The sequence below is a fragment of the Bos mutus genome, chromosome 8 (genome assembly GCF_027580195.1).
Source record: "Bos mutus isolate GX-2022 chromosome 8, NWIPB_WYAK_1.1, whole genome shotgun sequence".
In the NCBI taxonomy this organism is placed as follows: Eukaryota; Metazoa; Chordata; class Mammalia; order Artiodactyla; family Bovidae; genus Bos; species Bos mutus.
In genome coordinates, this window is record NC_091624.1 from 72,834,654 (window position 1) to 72,854,043 (window position 19,390).

General features: G+C 33.8%; 1 protein-coding gene across 2 annotated transcripts in view; it reads left to right on the forward strand.

Moving 5' to 3' along the window:
- JAK2 (Janus kinase 2) overlaps window positions 1-19,390 on the forward strand; it is a 124,254-nt gene that overhangs the window by 90,978 nt on the left and 13,886 nt on the right. For both annotated transcript variants that reach the window (XM_070375849.1, XM_005891362.3), the window contains exons 9-19: window positions 638-795; window positions 3,581-3,692; window positions 5,542-5,728; window positions 6,395-6,522; window positions 9,476-9,610; window positions 10,733-10,820; window positions 11,712-11,839; window positions 12,768-12,906; window positions 14,553-14,704; window positions 14,859-15,009; window positions 15,710-15,846. In XM_070375849.1, coding sequence (XP_070231950.1) covers window positions 638-795; window positions 3,581-3,692; window positions 5,542-5,728; window positions 6,395-6,522; window positions 9,476-9,610; window positions 10,733-10,820; window positions 11,712-11,839; window positions 12,768-12,906; window positions 14,553-14,704; window positions 14,859-15,009; window positions 15,710-15,846 — 1,515 coding nt within the window. The remainder of the gene's footprint in view (window positions 1-637; window positions 796-3,580; window positions 3,693-5,541; window positions 5,729-6,394; window positions 6,523-9,475; window positions 9,611-10,732; window positions 10,821-11,711; window positions 11,840-12,767; window positions 12,907-14,552; window positions 14,705-14,858; window positions 15,010-15,709; window positions 15,847-19,390) is intronic.

The following is a 19,390-nucleotide window of genomic DNA, read 5'->3' on the forward strand; positions in this document are numbered from 1 at the left end:
AATTCACTTTGATCAGCATGCTTTCCTGTTCTTAGGTATTAATCCTTTGTTGCACAGGTTTGCAATTCTTCATGTCATTATTTATGGTATCTTTTATAGGAATCATTTTTATAACCTGTGTTAACTAAATATTTTTTATAGTTCAAATACCTCACACAGTTCTCTCCTTATAATTTTTGACATAAGTACATATTCTCTATTCTCATTGTGACTAATATTGTTCTTTGCTGAACCAGGCATTATACCACGATCACATTTTCATTCTTACATGTACAACTTTTTGTTTTTCTGCAAGTTGATTGTTCCTTCAATTTCTTTTAGTATTTCTAATTCATACCAACTTTTGTATCAGACTAGATATAGATAGGTTTCTAATTGAGATGACTGGAATATTTGTCTAATGGGTGTATTGGAAAATACAGTATAATTATGGGTATAGAGTGGACTGTAACTGGAAAAGCATGGTAAACCCATATTTGAGAGGGTCTCAAATATCAGACACAAGAATTTGTAATTCAAAGTGTATAACTTGGAGCCATAAAAGACATTTGAGCAATCGCAAAGAAAAGTAATTTAGAAGAATTACCTGATAACATGCAGTGAAAATAAATTTCTTCTTTTTCTTTTCTCCTCCGAGGAAATTGAGCTTAAGTCATTAAGAGAAGCTTTGTCTTTTGTGTCATTAATTGATGGATATTATAGATTAACTGCAGATGCACATCATTATCTTTGTAAAGAAGTAGCACCTCCAATGGTGCTTGAAAATATACAAAGCAACTGTCATGGCCCAATTTCGTGAGTAATACTGACTTTTAAAGTAAATTTTTTAAAGTAATAACAAGGTATTTATAAAGAATATTTTACACAACAGAATGATAAACCTAGGTTTAGGAAGTTCAGGAAAAGAAATATTATCTTGATCTGACTGAAATTATTTTTCTTTTAACAAAATTCTATTTCCAATCAGATTATATAACAATTAGAATTATTTAGATTATAATATACCATCTATATTCTAGTCTATAGTACTAACTCGTTGTATAAGTTTGATATTTAGTACTCTCAGTTAAGTTCAGTCACTCAGTCGTGTCTGACTCTTTGCGACCCCATGAATTGCAGCACACCAGACCTCCCTGTCCGTCACCAACTCCCTGAGTTCACTCAAACTCATGTCCATCGAGTCGGCGATGCCATCCAGCCATCTCATCCTCTGTGTTCCCCTTTTCCTCCTGCCCCCAATCCCTCCCAGCATCAGAGTCTTTTCCAATGAGTCAACTCTTCGCATGAGGTGGCCAAAGTATTGGAGTTTCAGCTTTAGCATCATTCCTTCCAATGAACACCCAGGACTGATCTCCTTTAGAATGGACTGGTTGGATCTCCTTGTGTTTAATTAATTCTTCGGTATTAATTTTTTAAAACCGTCCTATTTATGTTTCATTAATTTGGAAATAATGTGGAGGAGCCACAATGCAAAATTTGATAATCATCCTTATTTTTGAATCATCCAACACCTTCTACTGAAAGCTTTGAACACAAACTGTATCTGATGTCCATCTTTCTAGACTAGTGCTGTGCAGTATGTGATGGAAATGAAATGTTCTATATCTGTGCTCTTTAGTAATTGCTACTAGCCACATGTGGCTATTTAATATTTAGAATGTTTCTACTGCAACCGAGGAACTGAATTTTTTATTTAATTTTAATAGCTTTACAGTTGACCCTTGAATAACACAGTATGTTAATCCACATATAACTTATAGTCAGTCCTCCATATCTGTGGTTCCTTGATATCCTTGATTTCAAACAACCACAGACCATGCAGTAGTATAATCTTTACTACTGAAAAGTACCTGCATATACGTGGACCCTTGCAGTTCAAACCCACACTGTTCAAGGGTCAACTGTGAAGAGCTTCATGTGGCTACTAGCCAACATATTGACCCACACAGTTGTAGACCTTACTTTAGCACTAGATAAAACAGCTATCATGAACATCTGTTCACCCCAAGTAGAAGTTATCTCTCAACCAGAATGTGTTTTATGATTGGCACCAGGTTTGAAGGCGGAGAAGGCCAGTGGCACCCCATTCCAATACTCTTGCCTGGAAAATCCATGGACCGAGGAGCCTGGTAGGCTGCAGTCCGTGGGATCGCTATGAGTCGGACACGACTGAGCAACTTCACTTTCACTTTTCACTTTCATGCATTGGAGGAGGAAATGGCAACCCACTCCAGTGTTCTTGCCTGGAGAATCCCAGGGACGGTGGAGCCTGGTGGGCTGCCGTCTATGGGGTCTCACAGAGTCTGACGCGACTGAAGCGACTCAGCAGCAGCAGCAGCAGGTTTGAAGGATTTGAGCAGAAGAAACAATCTGGGATTTTGAGCATATGTTTTTTACCTTAGTGAAAGTATTAGTTGCTCAGTTGTGTCTGACTCTGCTACCTCATGGACTGTGTCCCTCCAGGCTCTTCTGTTCATGGGATTCCCCAGGCAAGAATACTGGAGGGATTGCCATTCCCTTCTTCAGGAGATCTTCCCAACCCAGGGATCAAACCCGAGTCTTCTGCATTGCAGGCAGATTCTTCACAGTCTGAGCCACTGAAGAGGCTTTTTTACCTTAACCTATCTTTAAATATTTGAGAAATCAGGTCCTGACTGACATTCAAGACTGATTTGACCTATACCTAATGTCTGTTTAAGAAGTATGATTGTGAGAATTCCCTGGTGATCCAGTGGTTCTGTCTCTGTGCTTTCACTGCAGGGGGCATGGGTTTGATCCTTGATCAGGGAAATAAGATCCCACATGCTACTCAGTACAGCCAAAAAAGAAGTATGGTTGCTATGAAAAAGTTGCATTATTTGAACATTCTGTAATTTACATATTCAGTATTTTGAAAACTCCTGCCATTCATTCATTCATTCATTATCCATTCTTTCATTTATTTGTAGAACATTTATTAAGTACCTGATATGTATCAGGTGCTGGTTTATATATGAGAAATACAGTGATAAGTAAAACAGAGATAATTCTTGCTTTCATGTAGATTACATTTCTTTCAATATATACAGCTTCAGTTAAACATATAGCAAATTTTAAAAAATTAGTAGTCTTTGTTGCTTGCCATTGGTCTTCTATTAGACCTTGATATTATATTAAATATTAAATATACTCATAAATTTTTATATTAGTAATGGCTGTGATGGAAGAGACAAGTGTTTTATGATACACTGTTTGTATAGTTAAATGAAGTTTTGAGTATGGTTTTTAAAATACTAAATTTGAAATTGGAAGGCAGAAAAGTCAAAGGAATGAGTTGTGTTCTTTATGATTTTGTATGTCTTATGATACCTTATGTTTTTAAAGCAATATAATTGCTCCTTGAATCAATGTGAACTTATTGCAGAATGGCTTGGTACTTAAGTATTTTTCCTTGCAAGATTATTGGTAAAAGTATAAAGTAGAGGAGACTTATAAAAATTCTTAGAGTTTTAGATTTGACTTTCGATCTTTTAGATGACACTTTGGTTGTAATGTCATGGTTCTTACTACATTATCATTCAAATTATTTCTTTACCTTTAGAATGGATTTTGCTATCAGTAAACTGAAGAAAACAGGTAATCAGACTGGACTCTATGTACTTCGATGCAGTCCTAAGGACTTTAATAAATATTTTCTGACTTTTGCTGTTGAGGTTAGTATGACATAATTAATGGTAATATGTTTATTTAGTGCATGTAATTCCCCTTTGATAATATCTACTGTATTTCCTTTTTAATGCTCCAAATGATAGTTCTGGATATGATAACTAGCAATTAAGTAAGCTTAATTTACCTCAGGAATTCTTTATAAATAAACAAAATATAACTCCTAGGATTTAATGTTAAAAATTATTTGTAATATCTTAGTATCTTTTTATCTGGATTTTTTTGTTTGAGTATTACCAGTATGTCTGATTTCATCACATCTTTTGAAGTCTCTTTTGTCACAAAAATGGAAACCTTTACCAAAATGTGTAGAACAAAACAAATTAGAAGTAAACTTTCATTTTACTGGTAATGGTTATAGAATTAGAGCAAAATAGGGTAATAACAAAGAAAAAGACATTGTACTGTTAACTGGTGGTTTTTCCAATATTAAGAATAATGATCTACAATGTACACTTTAAGTGTAATACTGTAATGAAATCTCACTGTTAATACAGACCATTTTGGATCTCAACTAAAATTATTTATTGTACAAAATTATATAAGATATACTATCACTTATAAAGCAATTTCATGGTATAAATCTTGAGAAACTTTATAGCTGCTTCCAAAATTTATCATACTTTTTAAAAGTAGAGACTATAAGAATTGTGTTATTATTTTAATTTTTATAAAAAACAATCATATTTAACATATGTAAAGTGGATTAATTGTCCATGAAAATATAGAAAGTAGGTTGCTCCATGACTTTAACATTGTAAAATACTGATAGTCTATCCTAATTCACAGTCTATTATATTCAATTATCAAATCAAAATGTGTATATTTTTATGTTTACTGTATTAGTCTAGTGTAATATGAGGGCTGTATATTAGGGACCATATGATATAACCCTGCTTAAGAAATTTATCTTTTTGTAAAACAAAAATGAAGTATACCAAAAAGTATTAAATTGAGCATTGTTTATTATACAGCATTATCCAGTGTAAGCAAATAAGACAATAAGAGAAGGTTTACAATGATTAAAATAGGTCCTTTAGAGTAGGAAGGACTTGAGACTGACCAGAGATGAGTTGATTTTATAAAAAATGATTGTAAGTTGATTGAATATGTTTTTGGCAGATTGAATATGTTTAAAAATAGATGGATGAGAAGTACAGCACATAAGACAAACATTGAAAAACTGAATATTATCAGAATTGCCATATTAGAGATAATTATACAAATACTGTAATGGCACAGTGAAACAGGTCATCACCTTTGCCTGTGGAATGGAGTAAGTGTTGTTAGGGAGGACCTCACAGAAAAAGTGAAATTAAACTGAGTTTTAAGAATTAAAGACATTGCTCAAAAGGAAAGGATGTACATTCTACAGAGAGATAGCACTTACAGTTTTCAAGGCATAAAATGGCATGGCATTTGCTTTAAATTTTGTAAGCCACTCAATAAGCTAAAACATGGATTATATGTTGAGAGTGGCAGGAGTTAAGGTTGGAGATGGAGGCAGAAGCCAACTCATGGAAGGCCTATTGTGCTAAAATCGTTTTATACTATGTCTTGTAAATGATGGAAGGTTCTTAAGGATGCTATTATTATTGTTTATTATTATTGCTTTCTTCCTTGCCTTTCAATAAGCCACATTTATAGACTAGGCAGTTGCAATTAGATGCCTTTTTGAGGCATCTAACACCTTGGTCACCTTATGCTGATACTACGTTAGGATTCATGGTTCAAGTGTTCTGTTGGTTGTTTTTGTGATATCCTTTTTGTCACAGTAATCACTATGATGTCCATTGTGATTTTTCCTTCCCTTTCTTTATAATTAAACTTACATAGCGAGAAAATGTTATTGAATATAAGCACTGTTTGATTACCAAAAATGAGAATGGAGAATACAACCTCAGTGGTACTAAGAAGAACTTCAGTAATCTTAAAGATCTTCTGAATTGCTACCAGATGGAAACTGTTCGCTCAGACAGTATAATTTTCCAGTTTACTAAATGCTGTCCCCCAAAGCCAAAAGGTAAAATAGTTTTCTAGTTATTTTTAAAATACTGGTCTTGGGTGTTGTATTTGGTGGGCGATATCTTTGGTATACTGATTTCACAAGAAACAGGAGAGAAAAAGCTCCAAAAACAATGAATTTTTACCTCATATGTTGTACAAGCATCCTCTAATAGAATTGTTCAGTTTGGTTTGGGTTGTCTATAAGTGACTTAAAATTGTATAATGCTAAAATTTATTTTAAGAAATAATAATTTCATAGGATCAATAAGCTGCTTATTTATTGAACTGAAAGACCTCACAACCAAATTCTCATGTTATTCTGAATAAATACTTTCAGATCCTTTTAGAATCTTAATTTCTTTTCAATTATCTTTTAAAATGAAAATAGTAAGATTAGAAACCTCTTGAGATAACAGGCATATTAAAATTCCTGAAAAATTGTACTAGTTAAGAAAATGATTATAATTTTGCATATAATAACTGGTTAGAGTACATCAAACTTCAATGAAAAAACTCCTAAAATAGTTTTCCATGGAAAAATAAAAAGGAACAATAAGAGGCTGTTAAGCATTTCTTTTATATAGGACACATTTTATTTTATTCCTTTAGAGCAATTTATATTCTCAGTGTGTTTTGATTTTATGTATTTTTTTTTCATTCATTCTATCCTTTTTTTAAACAGACAAATCAAACCTTCTAGTCTTCAGAACCAATGGTATTTCTGATGTACCAACCTCACCAACTTTACAAAGGCATAATAATGTGAACCAAATGGTGTTCCACAAAATTAGAAATGAAGATTTGGTATTTGTAAGTCAATGGATGCTGATTATTGTCTTTCTGTCTTTTTAAAACAACTGTTTTTGTCTTTTTAAACAAATGGTCTTCATTTTCTACCCTGCATTCATTCACATGACATTTAGAACTATTTTATTATAACCTATGTTATAAAAATTTTATAGCAGTTCAGATACTTTCATTTCCTGTGAAAATGTGATACCAAATGAGTTAATTATTTTAAGAATGGAATTGTATTCTCTTTTGAGAAATTTTTAAAAAATTAAAAATTAAAAGTCTTCTGAAAAAGTATCTTAATTCTCAGGTTCTCAAGAAAGTAAGGGAAATTCAAAGAAGGTACTGAAAACAGTAGTAACACATAAGAGCTCATGTTTGGCCACAGGACATTTTGGGAAATTAGGATTATTCTCACTAATCAAGAGAACTAAGAGATAAAAGCAGTACCAAAAAAGGGCCAAGTCTTGAGTTCTATACAAGACGAGGAGTTAAAAGTAAGGCTATCTGTGAATAAAGCCAGGATTCTTAAGTAAATGGATCCTCAGTGAAACAGTATATGGATTGTGAAAAATTTATCCACTAGCAAAAAGAGAAAAAGAATGTTGTCTATTTTAGTTGTGCTCTTAAGTTAGGAAAAAGTTCATCCTGAGAATTTGTAATTATAAACTTTTGAATTAAAGTTTATACCACCTGCATGGTTTGAGAAACCCTAAGCCAATAAATTGAAGAACTAAAGAACCTCTTGATGAAAGTGAAAGAGGAGAGTGAAAAAGTTGGCTTAAAGCTCAACATTCAGAAAACTAAGATCATGGCATCCAGTCCCATCACTTCATGGCGAATAGATGGTGAAACAATGGAAACACTGGCTGACTTTATTTTTCTGGGCTCCAAAATCACTGCAGATGGTGACTGCAGCCATGAAATTAACAGATGCTTACTCCTTGAAAGGAAAGTTATGACCAACCTGCTGCTGCTGCTAAAAGTGAAACTGAAGTCGCTCAGTTGTGCCCAACTCTTAGCAACCCCATGGACTGCAGCCTACTAGGCTCCTCCGTCCATGGGATTTTCTAGGCTAGAGTACTGGAGTGGAGTGCCATTGCCTTCTCCATATGACCAACCTAGACAGCATATTCAAAAGCAGAGACATTACTTTGCCAACAAAGGTTCGTCTAGTCAAGGCTATGGTTTTTCCAGTGGTCATATATGGATGTGAGAGTTGGACTGTGAAGAAAGCTGAGCACAGAAGAATTGATGCTTTTGAACTGTGGCGTGGGAGAAGACTCTTAAGAGTCCCTTGGCCTGCAAGGAGATCCAGCCAGTCCATCCTAAAGGAGATCAGTCCTGGGTGTTCATTGGAAAGACTGATGTTGAAGCTGAAACTCCAATACTTTGGCCACGAAGAGCTGACTCATTGGAAAAGACCCTGATGCTGGGAAAGATTGAAGGCAGGAGGAGAAGGGGACAACAGAGGATGAGATGGTTGGATGGCATCACCGACACGATGGACATGGGTTTGGGTGGAGTCCGGGAGTTGGTGATGGACAGGGAAGCCTGGCATGTTGCAGTTCATGGAGTCGCAAAGAGTTGGACCCAACTGAGCTACTGAACTGAACTGAACCCAATAAATTAAAATAATAGGTGGTACTCCTTTAGTAACACCTTGTGGTGGTCGTCAAAAGCAAATATAAAATCTTTCTGGAAGGATATCCTCTTAATGTAGGCCACCTAAGATTCCCACAGATAAAATGACTCCAAACATGAGCTTTAAGCTGACAATTTAAAAACATATGGAGAAGTAGTAATCCAGGATTAAGCAAGAATCAGCAGACCAACAGGCATCAAATTATATCTAAGAGCTTCATAGACTTTTCAGATAGAAGCTATAAAATACACATTTATATGTTTAAACATTAAAAAGGAGTTGAAAACAAGGGAAAAACCCAAGATAGTATCAACATAGCCCAAAAAGATTTGGGGGAAAAAGTACAGAAGTGGAAAATATACTCATTGACATTTAAAAAGGGACAAAGTAAAAGGCAGATTATTCATAGTTGAAGACAGAACTACTGAATTGAAAGATCTGAAAATCATTTAAATGCTGCAGATAGGGAGAGAGAAATGGAAATTATGAAAGAGAGCTTAAGGGACATGAAAAGTAGAATGAGAAAGACCAAACTGATATCTGAATTCCTTAAGGAAACAATAGATAGAATTATTCAGAATTACAAAGATATGAATCTTATGTGAGTAACAAGAAGCAGGGAGTTGCTAGGTAACCTGACTAACATTGCAAAACTAATAATAATAGAGTGCAGGCAGCCCTGCTTCAGATTGCAGGCTTTCAATTATTCTGTAAGGGTATATAGGAAGCACTAGTAATAGTAGTAATAGCTAACACTTAATTCAGCATTTACTCTGTTGTGGACTGCGCTAAGTGCTATTGTGTATTTTTTCATTTATTGTTCATGAGAGTTCTATGGAAAAATAATCATTATCCCCATTCTTCAGATGAGGATACCAAGATATTCTTTCTTTCTATTCTTTCTGCAGTATAGAAAGATTAAATGGCCTGTACAAGGTCACACAAATAGTAAGTAGTAATAAAGAACAGGTCAGACATTCTGCACTATCAGGAAAGGCAAGCAAGGAAAGAGACTCACATGCAAATAAATGTAGGTAACACTGACATTATAAAAAGTGTTAAAATTGATAATTATACCTAATTTAGGGCATTTAAGAACAGGGTGAAATCAAATTACACTTTGTTCTTTAATCTTTGTTTTCTGTGTTTTATTACTATGAATAAAGCAGAATATAATTAATATGGAGTCTCAAATCCAGATTTGGTTTGTAAAGGAAATATTTGCTCATGAATTTTTTTTTTTAACTCTTGTCATTGGACATATTTCCTAATTCCCACATCTTCCTCCATTCTTATTCATGCTTTTCTTTTTTTTTTTGGTTAAAGAATGAAAGCCTTGGCCAAGGAACTTTTACAAAAATTTTTAAAGGTATAAGAAGAGAAATAGGAGACTATGGTCAGCTTCATGAAACAGAAGTTCTTTTAAAAGTTCTGGATAAAGCACATAGAAACTATTCAGAGGTTTGTATATTCTTTATATAATTCATGTAGTTTATGATAGTTAAAATATGCTCTCATACACACAAAACACATTGATTCATGTGGCTTTTCAAATTATAATTTTTAAAAGTATATATATCAAAGACCTTTCTGAGGATGCATTCTGTTGGGGCTAAAAACTAACAGAATTTTTTCATTGTAACTAATTTCCAAACTAATTTTTAAGTGTGGTGTTATGTGTTTGATTACATATTTGCATATATAATACTAAGGCAGTTGGTTTTAAAGTTAGCTCCCCAGAGCTTTCTGGGTTCCACAGGTTTCCTCTGTAATTTAATCTACTTTTTAAAAAAGTTTGAAGGGCAGTGTACTGAGGAACACTGTGCAGGTGAAATGTGGATGGATACCTCTGGGCATCATCTGAAGATGCTAGCCAGCAGAAATCCTGCTGCCAGTTGCCAGAGTCTTTAGCACAGTAATATATCACCAAACGTGATGTAACATACATTTATGAACTTAAAATGTCTTAAAAGAAGTTAGTAAAAGATAATGTGAAACATACAAGCCAAAGAGTTGTTACAATCCAGAACTCCACAGTGTTGGTGATTGTGATCTTCAACAACCATACCCCGAAGTTCTAGGCAAAGTTTAGTTGAGTTAGAGTGATATTATCTGCCAGTCTCCTGACATAGGTGTTAGACTGTTTTATCTGCCAAGTCATCATTCTTAATTCTTTAGGAAGTGTTAATTGAAGCTCCCATCCATGTTTACTGCAGTTGCACATCACTGTCTCTGGTGTATGCAGCTGTATGTATCTCTGTTCTCCACTCTGGCTGCTGTGGGTCTAAGACTGTTTATTTTGCATCATTCACATTGCCCCGTATCACGATTGGTCTTTCTCATTGCTCTTTCCTTAAACTAAGCTTAAATCAGGGGTTTCTTGGAAATGAACTCTAACATCAAGGTTGATGGAAGTTGCAAATCTAAAGGGACCAAAGCACATTGTAGTCTTGTATATAGTCCTGCTGAGAACAGAAGTTCATTTTTCTAATGAAAAATTAGAGTATCTTTCTGAACTGTGAATGCTTATAGACATGAAAGGTAATTCTTTTGCAATTTTTAATTTTTTTTTCTTTTCCTTAGTCTTTCTTTGAAGCAGCAAGCATGATGAGCCAGCTTTCTCACAAACATCTGATTTTAAATTATGGAGTATGTGTCTGTGGAGAGGAGAGTAAGTAAAACCACCAGCTTCCTTTCTGTTAATGTTATGTCTTTCAAAACATCCATTTTTATTTATATAGAAAATTTAATTTTAGGATCATAGTTGGCTATCAGTATAACTATAACAAATATTGTTGAAACACAAAACACTGTATTTCTTTTTTTTAATTTATTAATATTTCCCATACTTTTTCATTTAGGGGAAAAGGAGAATATACTTCCTTACAAAGTTTGAAAACAGTGTTTTAGAGCTTATAATCCCAGTTCTTTTGGTTTTATACTTATTTCATTGACTCTGTGATGCATTTTTTTCACATTAAAAGTATCTGAATGTGATATAATTGATGGTATTTCATAATTGACAATTTAAAAAATTTTGTAGTCCATAGTAATGGGACATAGGACAGTCAGTGGCTCATTGAAACTCCGAGATCTTTTTTTTTAATACTAATGTAAATTTCTCTGCAGTAAATTCTTTATTATTGATGTATGGATTATTCTCCAAATTAACCATGGGCAGCAAAACTTTCATAACGTTTGTTTTAGTCACCCAGCAAGATCCAAAGGCGACTTTTGTCACCAAAAATTGTTATATACATATGAAAACTAATTTTAATATTAGTTGAAGCAGAGTCATAATTTGAGATTCATTCTATATATGATATTGTGTTTATATATAATTATTTAGACTTCTGCCTCTTACTGTTGTGAATAAACTAAAACTCCAAAATGCAGTAGTATATACCTGTTATGCTTTCTTTAAATTATTGAATTTCATGTAATTTAATTTCTTTACCTATAATACTCACATATAACTATAAATATATTTATAAAAGTTTAAAATTATATATATTTTCATTGTATTATATTTTAGCCTTATTATTATTATATTTTAATGCAGATATTCTGGTTCAGGAATTTGTAAAATTTGGATCACTAGATACGTATCTGAAAAAGAATAAAAATTCTATAAATATATTATGGAAACTTGAAGTGGCTAAACAGTTGGCATGGGCCATGCATTTTCTAGTAAGTAGTATATTCTTTTGTCAACTTACTATTTTACATTATGAAGCAGTGTGAAAGGATCTTGACCTGGGAACAAGAAATAAGTCTATAGATGCTGAGTTATTTAAAATAATCTGTGTCAGTTGGGGAAAGGGATTATTTTAGGTGTATATTTATGTGAAATAAATTTTGAAACAAGTAGTATTGTCATTCCATCAGTCTCTTAGAACTGCTGAAGGATAATCTGTAGTTTGTGTACCTTGGCTTTAAAGAATTGAATGAAAAATTATCAAAAAAAAAAAAAGAGCTATGGACAACATAAAAATCCTGTAGAAAGTCTCTTGTTACGATATTTGTAGGTAATTGGAAATTATGTCCACTGAGAAAGTAATATTGTCAGAAAAGCAAAATACTGGAGGGCCATCCAGTGATCAGATTCTTCAGAGTGCACCTCCTGAACAGAAACAATATTTCTTGTGTCAGCTGCTATCTACAAATACATACAGTTTAAAATCTCAAGATTCATAAAGTGAACTGGCATAAAGTAGTTTTAAAAAATATTAATTTTTCGGAGACTTCCCTGGTAGTCCAGTGGTTAAGACTTAGCATTTCCAAGCAGGGGGTACAGGTCTAATCTTTGGTCAGGGCGCTAAGATCCCATATGCCGCTTAGTGTGGCAAAAAATAAATTAATAATTAAATAAAATAGCCTATAAAATTATAAAAGCAAGTATTTGTTTCATCATGGGTATAGATTATTGTTTTGTTTAAAATGTAAAATAGGAAGCACAGTGCTGCTATAACATTTCCTTTTATTTTCTCAAAGTGTACCTCCAAATTAATGTTTACTTAATTTTTGTTTTTTAAATCCACTTGCGGGCCCTGGACATACTAAGTGCTCAAATATTTGTGTGTTCATATTTGAATGTTTATGCAATTAATTTTAATAGGAAGAAAAAACCCTTATTCATGGGAATGTGTGCGCCAAAAATATTCTTCTTATCAGAGAAGAAGACAGGAAGACAGGAAATCCTCCTTTCATCAAACTTAGTGATCCTGGCATTAGTATTACAGTTTTGCCAAAAGACAGTAAGTTCAACAGGAATCAAATTTAACTTTATTAACCTTTGCTTGGAAAGAGGTATAAAAATCATGCTGTTAATTTTTCTCAAACACTATTTTATTGACGTATTCTTGCTTAATAAATTTAGTTACCATTTTCAGCAACCCAAATTATAGTTACATCTTAGACCCTTGTCTATTTGTCCTTTCTTACGTTTCCGTGAACTGTAAAGAGATTTTTTGAAGCAGTTTTAATCCCTAATTAAGTATGAAATGTCAGGTTTTATCCAATTTTATTGTGGAATTTTTTAATATCAGTCTTTGAATCACAAGTAAATTTTCTAAATTTTTATTCTCTTTAGTCATTAAATAAAAATTTGAGAAGAAGTATTTCTAGTTTGAAATTTTTATTTTGTTTAATTATTCAGCTAATTATGACTTCTTTTACTTTTCTTTTGTGTCGGTAACATCCTTAAAAAAATTAAAAATTTCAGTCAAAGAGGAGTGTTTTTTTGGTCCAAATAGTGTTGTAATTGTGTTTCATTGAACTAGCTAATTTCTCTAATTGAATGCTCTACATTTAGAATCCAGATTTATCAACTTTTGTACATTGATGCGTGGTTTCTTTTTGGAGCTAATAGTAGTTGAACTCTGTACCCTTATATGACAGTGAGGACAGGGACTATAGGGCAGAAAATGTTATAGGAATTTAGATCTGATACTTGGGGATTTTACCCTTTGGAGTGGAATGTGAAGAAAGAGAATATATATTTGTATGAAGGAGAAAAGGACTCTGTACTCTTAAAATCTCTTAATTATACATCAGAAATATTCACATTGCTTTACCAAAATATAGCAAAAGATGCAACAGTTTATCATTCTTATTTATTTATTTACTTATTTACATACCTATTTACTTATATATATCTATCTTCTATCATTCTGTCTATGCCAGAATACCAGAGGGTAAAGTTAAAGTGTTCCCTCCTTTTGTGAATATCATTTTTCTGATGGGATCAAAGACATCAAAAAATTAACTTGGAAGATTTCATGGTCTGGGCAGAACCTATGTATATCAATATTGTGCCAAGAATATCTTGGTATAATTTAATCATTCATTTGCCTATTGGCCCTTGTTTTTCATTTGCAGGTTAGAATAGTGACTACTATTGAGTCATTAGTACAGATTGAAATGATGTTAACATTACCTTTATTGTTTATACATTGTTAAGAAGTAAAAAATATATCAAGAAGCAATTTGGGAAAAAATGTACGGGGGAAAAAATATTGTGAATGCATAGCTATTAGGAAAGGTTAGAGAGAATGGGGCAGTAGTTGAAACACTATGGTTTAATGTAAAATTTAGTCGATCCAGGATTCATTGTACAGTAACTAATTCTGTGCTATTAACAAATTGTATAACTTCGGGCAAATTATTCAATCATTATGGGTCTTAACGTTGACATTGTTAAAGCTGAGATATTGAATTAGGTGATCTCAGAGGTCCCTTCTGGCCCTTAAGCATGTGTATATGCATGAACATACCCCTGCCCCCAAGCAAATTAAAATGATTTGATTATTCCAATTTGTGTGAAATTATTAACATATATAAGAATTGTTTTATTAAGGGAGTTATTTAAGCATTTTTTTTTTTTTTTACTATCATTTAAAAGTCCTGCAGGAGAGAATACCATGGGTACCACCTGAATGCATTGAAAATCCTAAAAATCTAAACCTGGCAACAGACAAATGGAGTTTTGGTACCACATTGTGGGAAATCTGCAGTGGAGGAGATAAGCCTCTGAGTGCTTTGGATTCTCAAAGAGTAAGTTTATATAAACAGTGAAGTTGTAATTATTTTGTGATTCCTAATATTTCTTTCACATTATTTGATATTCTTTAGCCAATTTTATGTTAAAAAAAAAAAGGTTTACATGGCATTTATAATTTATTCTCAACATGTGGTCCTTTAATTATAGAAACTACAGTTTTATGAAGATAGGCACCAGCTTCCTGCGCCAAAGTGGACAGAATTAGCAAATCTTATTAATAATTGCATGGATTATGAACCAGATTTTAGGCCTTCTTTCAGAGCCATTATAAGAGATCTTAATAGTTTGTTTACTCCAGGTATGTACTGTTGGAACAATCTTAATGATGTATTTAATAAATCCTTACTAATTTTGTAATCCCCCTCTGGGAAGTTCCCTGATGTCTTTTAGACCCTCTTAATTTCTTACATTCATATGACTTTTTCTACCTTATACATATTCTAGTCTCATTGATTGTGAAGTATTTTCATAAAATGCTTTTACCCTTTTAATAATCTCAATTTAGTTTGCTATTTAATGAGTAGTACACTGAGAAGCTTATTTGATTTTTTTATAAACAATTCTTTGTTTTTTAAACTAGCTCTCACATATAGCTGATTAATTTTCTAAATATGAAGTAGATTTTTGTTTGTCCTCTCCTCCTTAAAAAACTTAGCTAAATATACCTGTGTCTGACCCATAAATATTTTCTGTTCCAATACTGCTTGTTCTTCTTGCCACAAAAATCGGCATACTAACTTACTTTATAAATATTAAAATTGCCTATTTTGGAAAGTATTCATTTATCCTTTGCAAAAATCTTTACCAAAAACCTGTCCAATTATGAGTTATAATTCAAGGCTTCCATTAACAGTCTAAACGTTCAGAGTTGCCTTGTATCAATTTGTATTTAGTGTTTCTAACTCATTATGATTATTTTGGTCAGCCTGAATAAGAATAATTTTAACCCAGAGAATGGATTTGCCAGATTATGTTAGAAATGTTATTTATTTCTCCAGATTATGAACTATTAACAGAAAATGACATGTTACCAAATATGAGAATAGGTGCTCTAGGATTTTCTGGTGCTTTTGAAGACCGAGACCCTACACAATTTGAAGAAAGACACTTGAAATTTCTACAGCAACTTGGCAAGGTAAAGTGTCAGAAGATTTTTAAATAATTGAAGTGTAATCATAAAACATTTTATTTAGGGGAGAAAAGACTTAAGAGACTCTCTAAAGTTCACTTTCCACAGAGTTTTAGAGTGTTTGTATAACCAGCAAGTACCTACTACATAACACAAGAAACTCTGCTCAATATTTTATAACAACCTAAATGAGAAAAGAATTTGAAAAAAGAACAGATACGTGTATATGTATAACTGAATCACTTTGCTCTACACCTAAAACTAGCACAGCATTATTAATCAACTATACTTCAATATAAGATAAAAAGGTTTTAAAAGGTGTCTATAGAAAAAAGGCTTAGTTTTCAGGTTTTGGGGAAATGCTGTGTTGAATAGCTGTCTTTACTGAAAAACTTGTTGGAACCTTTAACATGTACTGTGCATTGAACATTTTCAAAAGGAGGATAAATTAAGCTATATTTTTCCCAATTAATTTGACCATGAGATTCTTTCTTGGTAGAGGGCACTTTAGTTATGAGATAGAGAAAAGAACAATTAATAAGCCTTTCCACCTGCCTCCTTTTTTAGTCACCTAAGGGAGAAATAATTAATCTGCTTGCTCATTCAGAGTCCACATGTTGACTGGAGAAGGCATGTTTACTAGCAGACAGTTTCTCTCTTCTGAAAGGTAACACAGTCAGGCATAGCCTACATTTTAGGCTGGTAAAAAAGTTATTGTAGTTTCAGACCGTGAATTTTAAGCCATTAGAACTAGGCTCAAACACATCTTTATTAATCAAAATAGGAACCATTACAATCAGCACATTTTTGCCAATGAGAAATAAGTTTGTTTATTCCTGTAGCATAAAAATCTGTGCTTCAGGATTCGACTGACTTTTGGAATGCATTTTCCCTGCAAAAAATCGTTGAGATGCTTGAAGAAGTGGTAGTCAGTTGGCGAGATGTCAGCTGAATATGGAGAATGAGGCAGAACTTCGTAGAGCAGTTCATTCAACTTTTGAAGCATTTGTTGTGTCCTGTGTGGTTGAGTGTTGTCATGGAGAAGAATTGGGGTTCTTTCTGTTGACTAGTGCTGGCTTCAAGCATTGCAGTTTTAGGTGTATCTCATCGATTTGCTGGGCATACTTCTCAGATGGAATGATTTCGCCAGGGTTCAGAAAACTATAGTGGATCAGACAGGCAGCAGATCACCAAACAGTGATCATGACCTTTTTTGTCAAAACCTTTTACCAAACCTCCCAAAGTTCGGCTTTGGGAAGTGCTTTGGAGCTTCTTCTCAGTCCAGCCACTGAGCTGGTTGTAGAGAATACACTTTTCATTGCATGTCACAATCAGATCGAGAAATGGTTCATTGTTGCATAGAATAAAAGAAGACAACACTTTGAAATGATGATTTTTTTGATTTGTGGTTAGCTCATGAGGCACCCAGCTTTTTCACCTTTCCAGTTTGCTTCAAATGTTGAATGACCATAGAATGTTCTTTTTTTTTTTTTTTTTTAATTTAATTTTTTTAAACTTTACAATATTGTATTAGTTTTGCCAAATATTGAAATGAATCCGCCACAGGTTTGGCAACTTTTTGTGTAGTTGTAAGAGGATCAGCTTTGATCATCCTCTGAATTGGTTGTTGTCAACTTCCAATGGCCAGCCACTGTGCTCCTCATCTTCAACACTTTCAACTCCTTTGCAAAACTTCTTGAACCACCACTGCACTATACATTTGTTAGCAGTTCCTGGGCCAAATGCATTGATGATGTTGCAAATTGTCTCCTCTGCTTTATGACCTATTTTGAATTGCTCAAATTTGTTTTTTGTCTAACATCATTTCCCTAGTCTAAAATAAATATAAATTAAACAACAAGTAATAAGTCATTAGCAAAATTCCATAAAGCGAGAAATGTGCATTAAAATGATATATAGCATAATCATATTTGTTTAAGAATGTATTCCAATATCAAAAAGCAGAGTTCAGTGCAAAACCCACAAATACTTTTGCACCAACCTATATTTTAAGTAAGATAGAAAAGGCTTACTTCTTAGTAGGTCCAATCATAGTGGTAAGCCCTCATTCTTCCTCTAAGCTTGGTAGTATAGGGTTCTGTACCATGTGGCCTTATGAACTGGATTTTTGACATGGACACAATGTGAAGGCCTCACTTAGGTATTGAATCTAAACTAAATGTTCTGATCCAGTTTTGCCAGAGCTAAACATTGGGGGCTATATTATACATTGGCTTAGTTTTATTAATACTTTGATGTCATCCTTTGTAAAATATTCTTGAGAACGTTTCAGAGAGTGTAGCAATGACAAAAATAAGTCTAGGTATTTGGTATATTCATCATCTATTGCTCTGCAACAAATTACCCTAAAACTTAACAGCCAAAAAAAAGACCAAAAAACATTCATTAGGTGAGTCAAGAATATAGGAGCAACTTAGCTGGATGATTCTAGTGCAGGGTCTCTCAAAAGACTGCAGCCAAGGTGTCAGCCAGGTCTTGCAGTTTCATTTGAAAGCTTAACTAGGGAAAGACTTACTTTCAAGCTTGTCATATGGCTATTGATAGGCCTCAGAATATCTGCTTCCTAGCTCACTTACATGGGCCTCTCCACAGGCTGCCTCACAACATGGTTGCTGAGAGCAAACACCCAAGATCAAAGCCATAGACTTTTTATATCCTTATCTCAGGTGTGGCATCTTCTCACTCTTGCCATATTCTGTTCACTGTCAGTTCAGTTCAGTCACTCAGTCATGTCCAACTCTATGTGACCGCATGGACTGCAGCACGCCAGGCTTCCCTGTCCATCACCAACTCCCAGAGCTTGCTCAAAATCATGTCCATCAGTCAGTCTAAGCATCTCATCCTCTGTCGTCCCCTTCTCCTCCTGCCTTCAGCCTTTCACTCTCTTTCACTTTCAGTCAATGTTCAGTATAAATGAGTTTATAGCCTACACTCAAAGGAAGGGGACTTTAAAAGAGCTTGAATATCAGAATGTAGAGAATATTGGGAGATAATTACAGAAGCTACCAATGACACAGCATGACCTTGGCTTAAGCAGCAGACATTTTTTTTCTCAAAGTTCTTGAGATAAGTCTTAAGATCAAGGTTCCAGTAGGGTTCAAGTTCTGGTGAAGGCTCTCTTCTTAGCTTGCCACATGGCAACTTTCTCACTGTGTCCTCATGCAGCAGAGAGCACTGGTGTGTCTTCCTCTTCTTGTAATGGCACTAGCCTTCAGGATGAAGGCCTCACTCTTATGACCTTATTTAACTTTTATGACCTCTTCAGAGGCCCTGTCTCCACCACATTGGGGTTAGGGCTTTATCATACAAATTTGAGGGGATGGGACATAGACATTCAGTCCATAACAGACCCTTATTCTATACAGCTCACTGACAGTGATATCAACGTCTATATTGTGAAAAAGAAAAGTTCTTCCTGGAAGTTAGTGACAGAAATTTAGAAGTTCCCTGGCATGTCCTTTGGCTTATCTTAAAAAATAATGTTTATGTTTTGTTATAATGCCTTTTTGAAGTTATTTATATTTCAGCC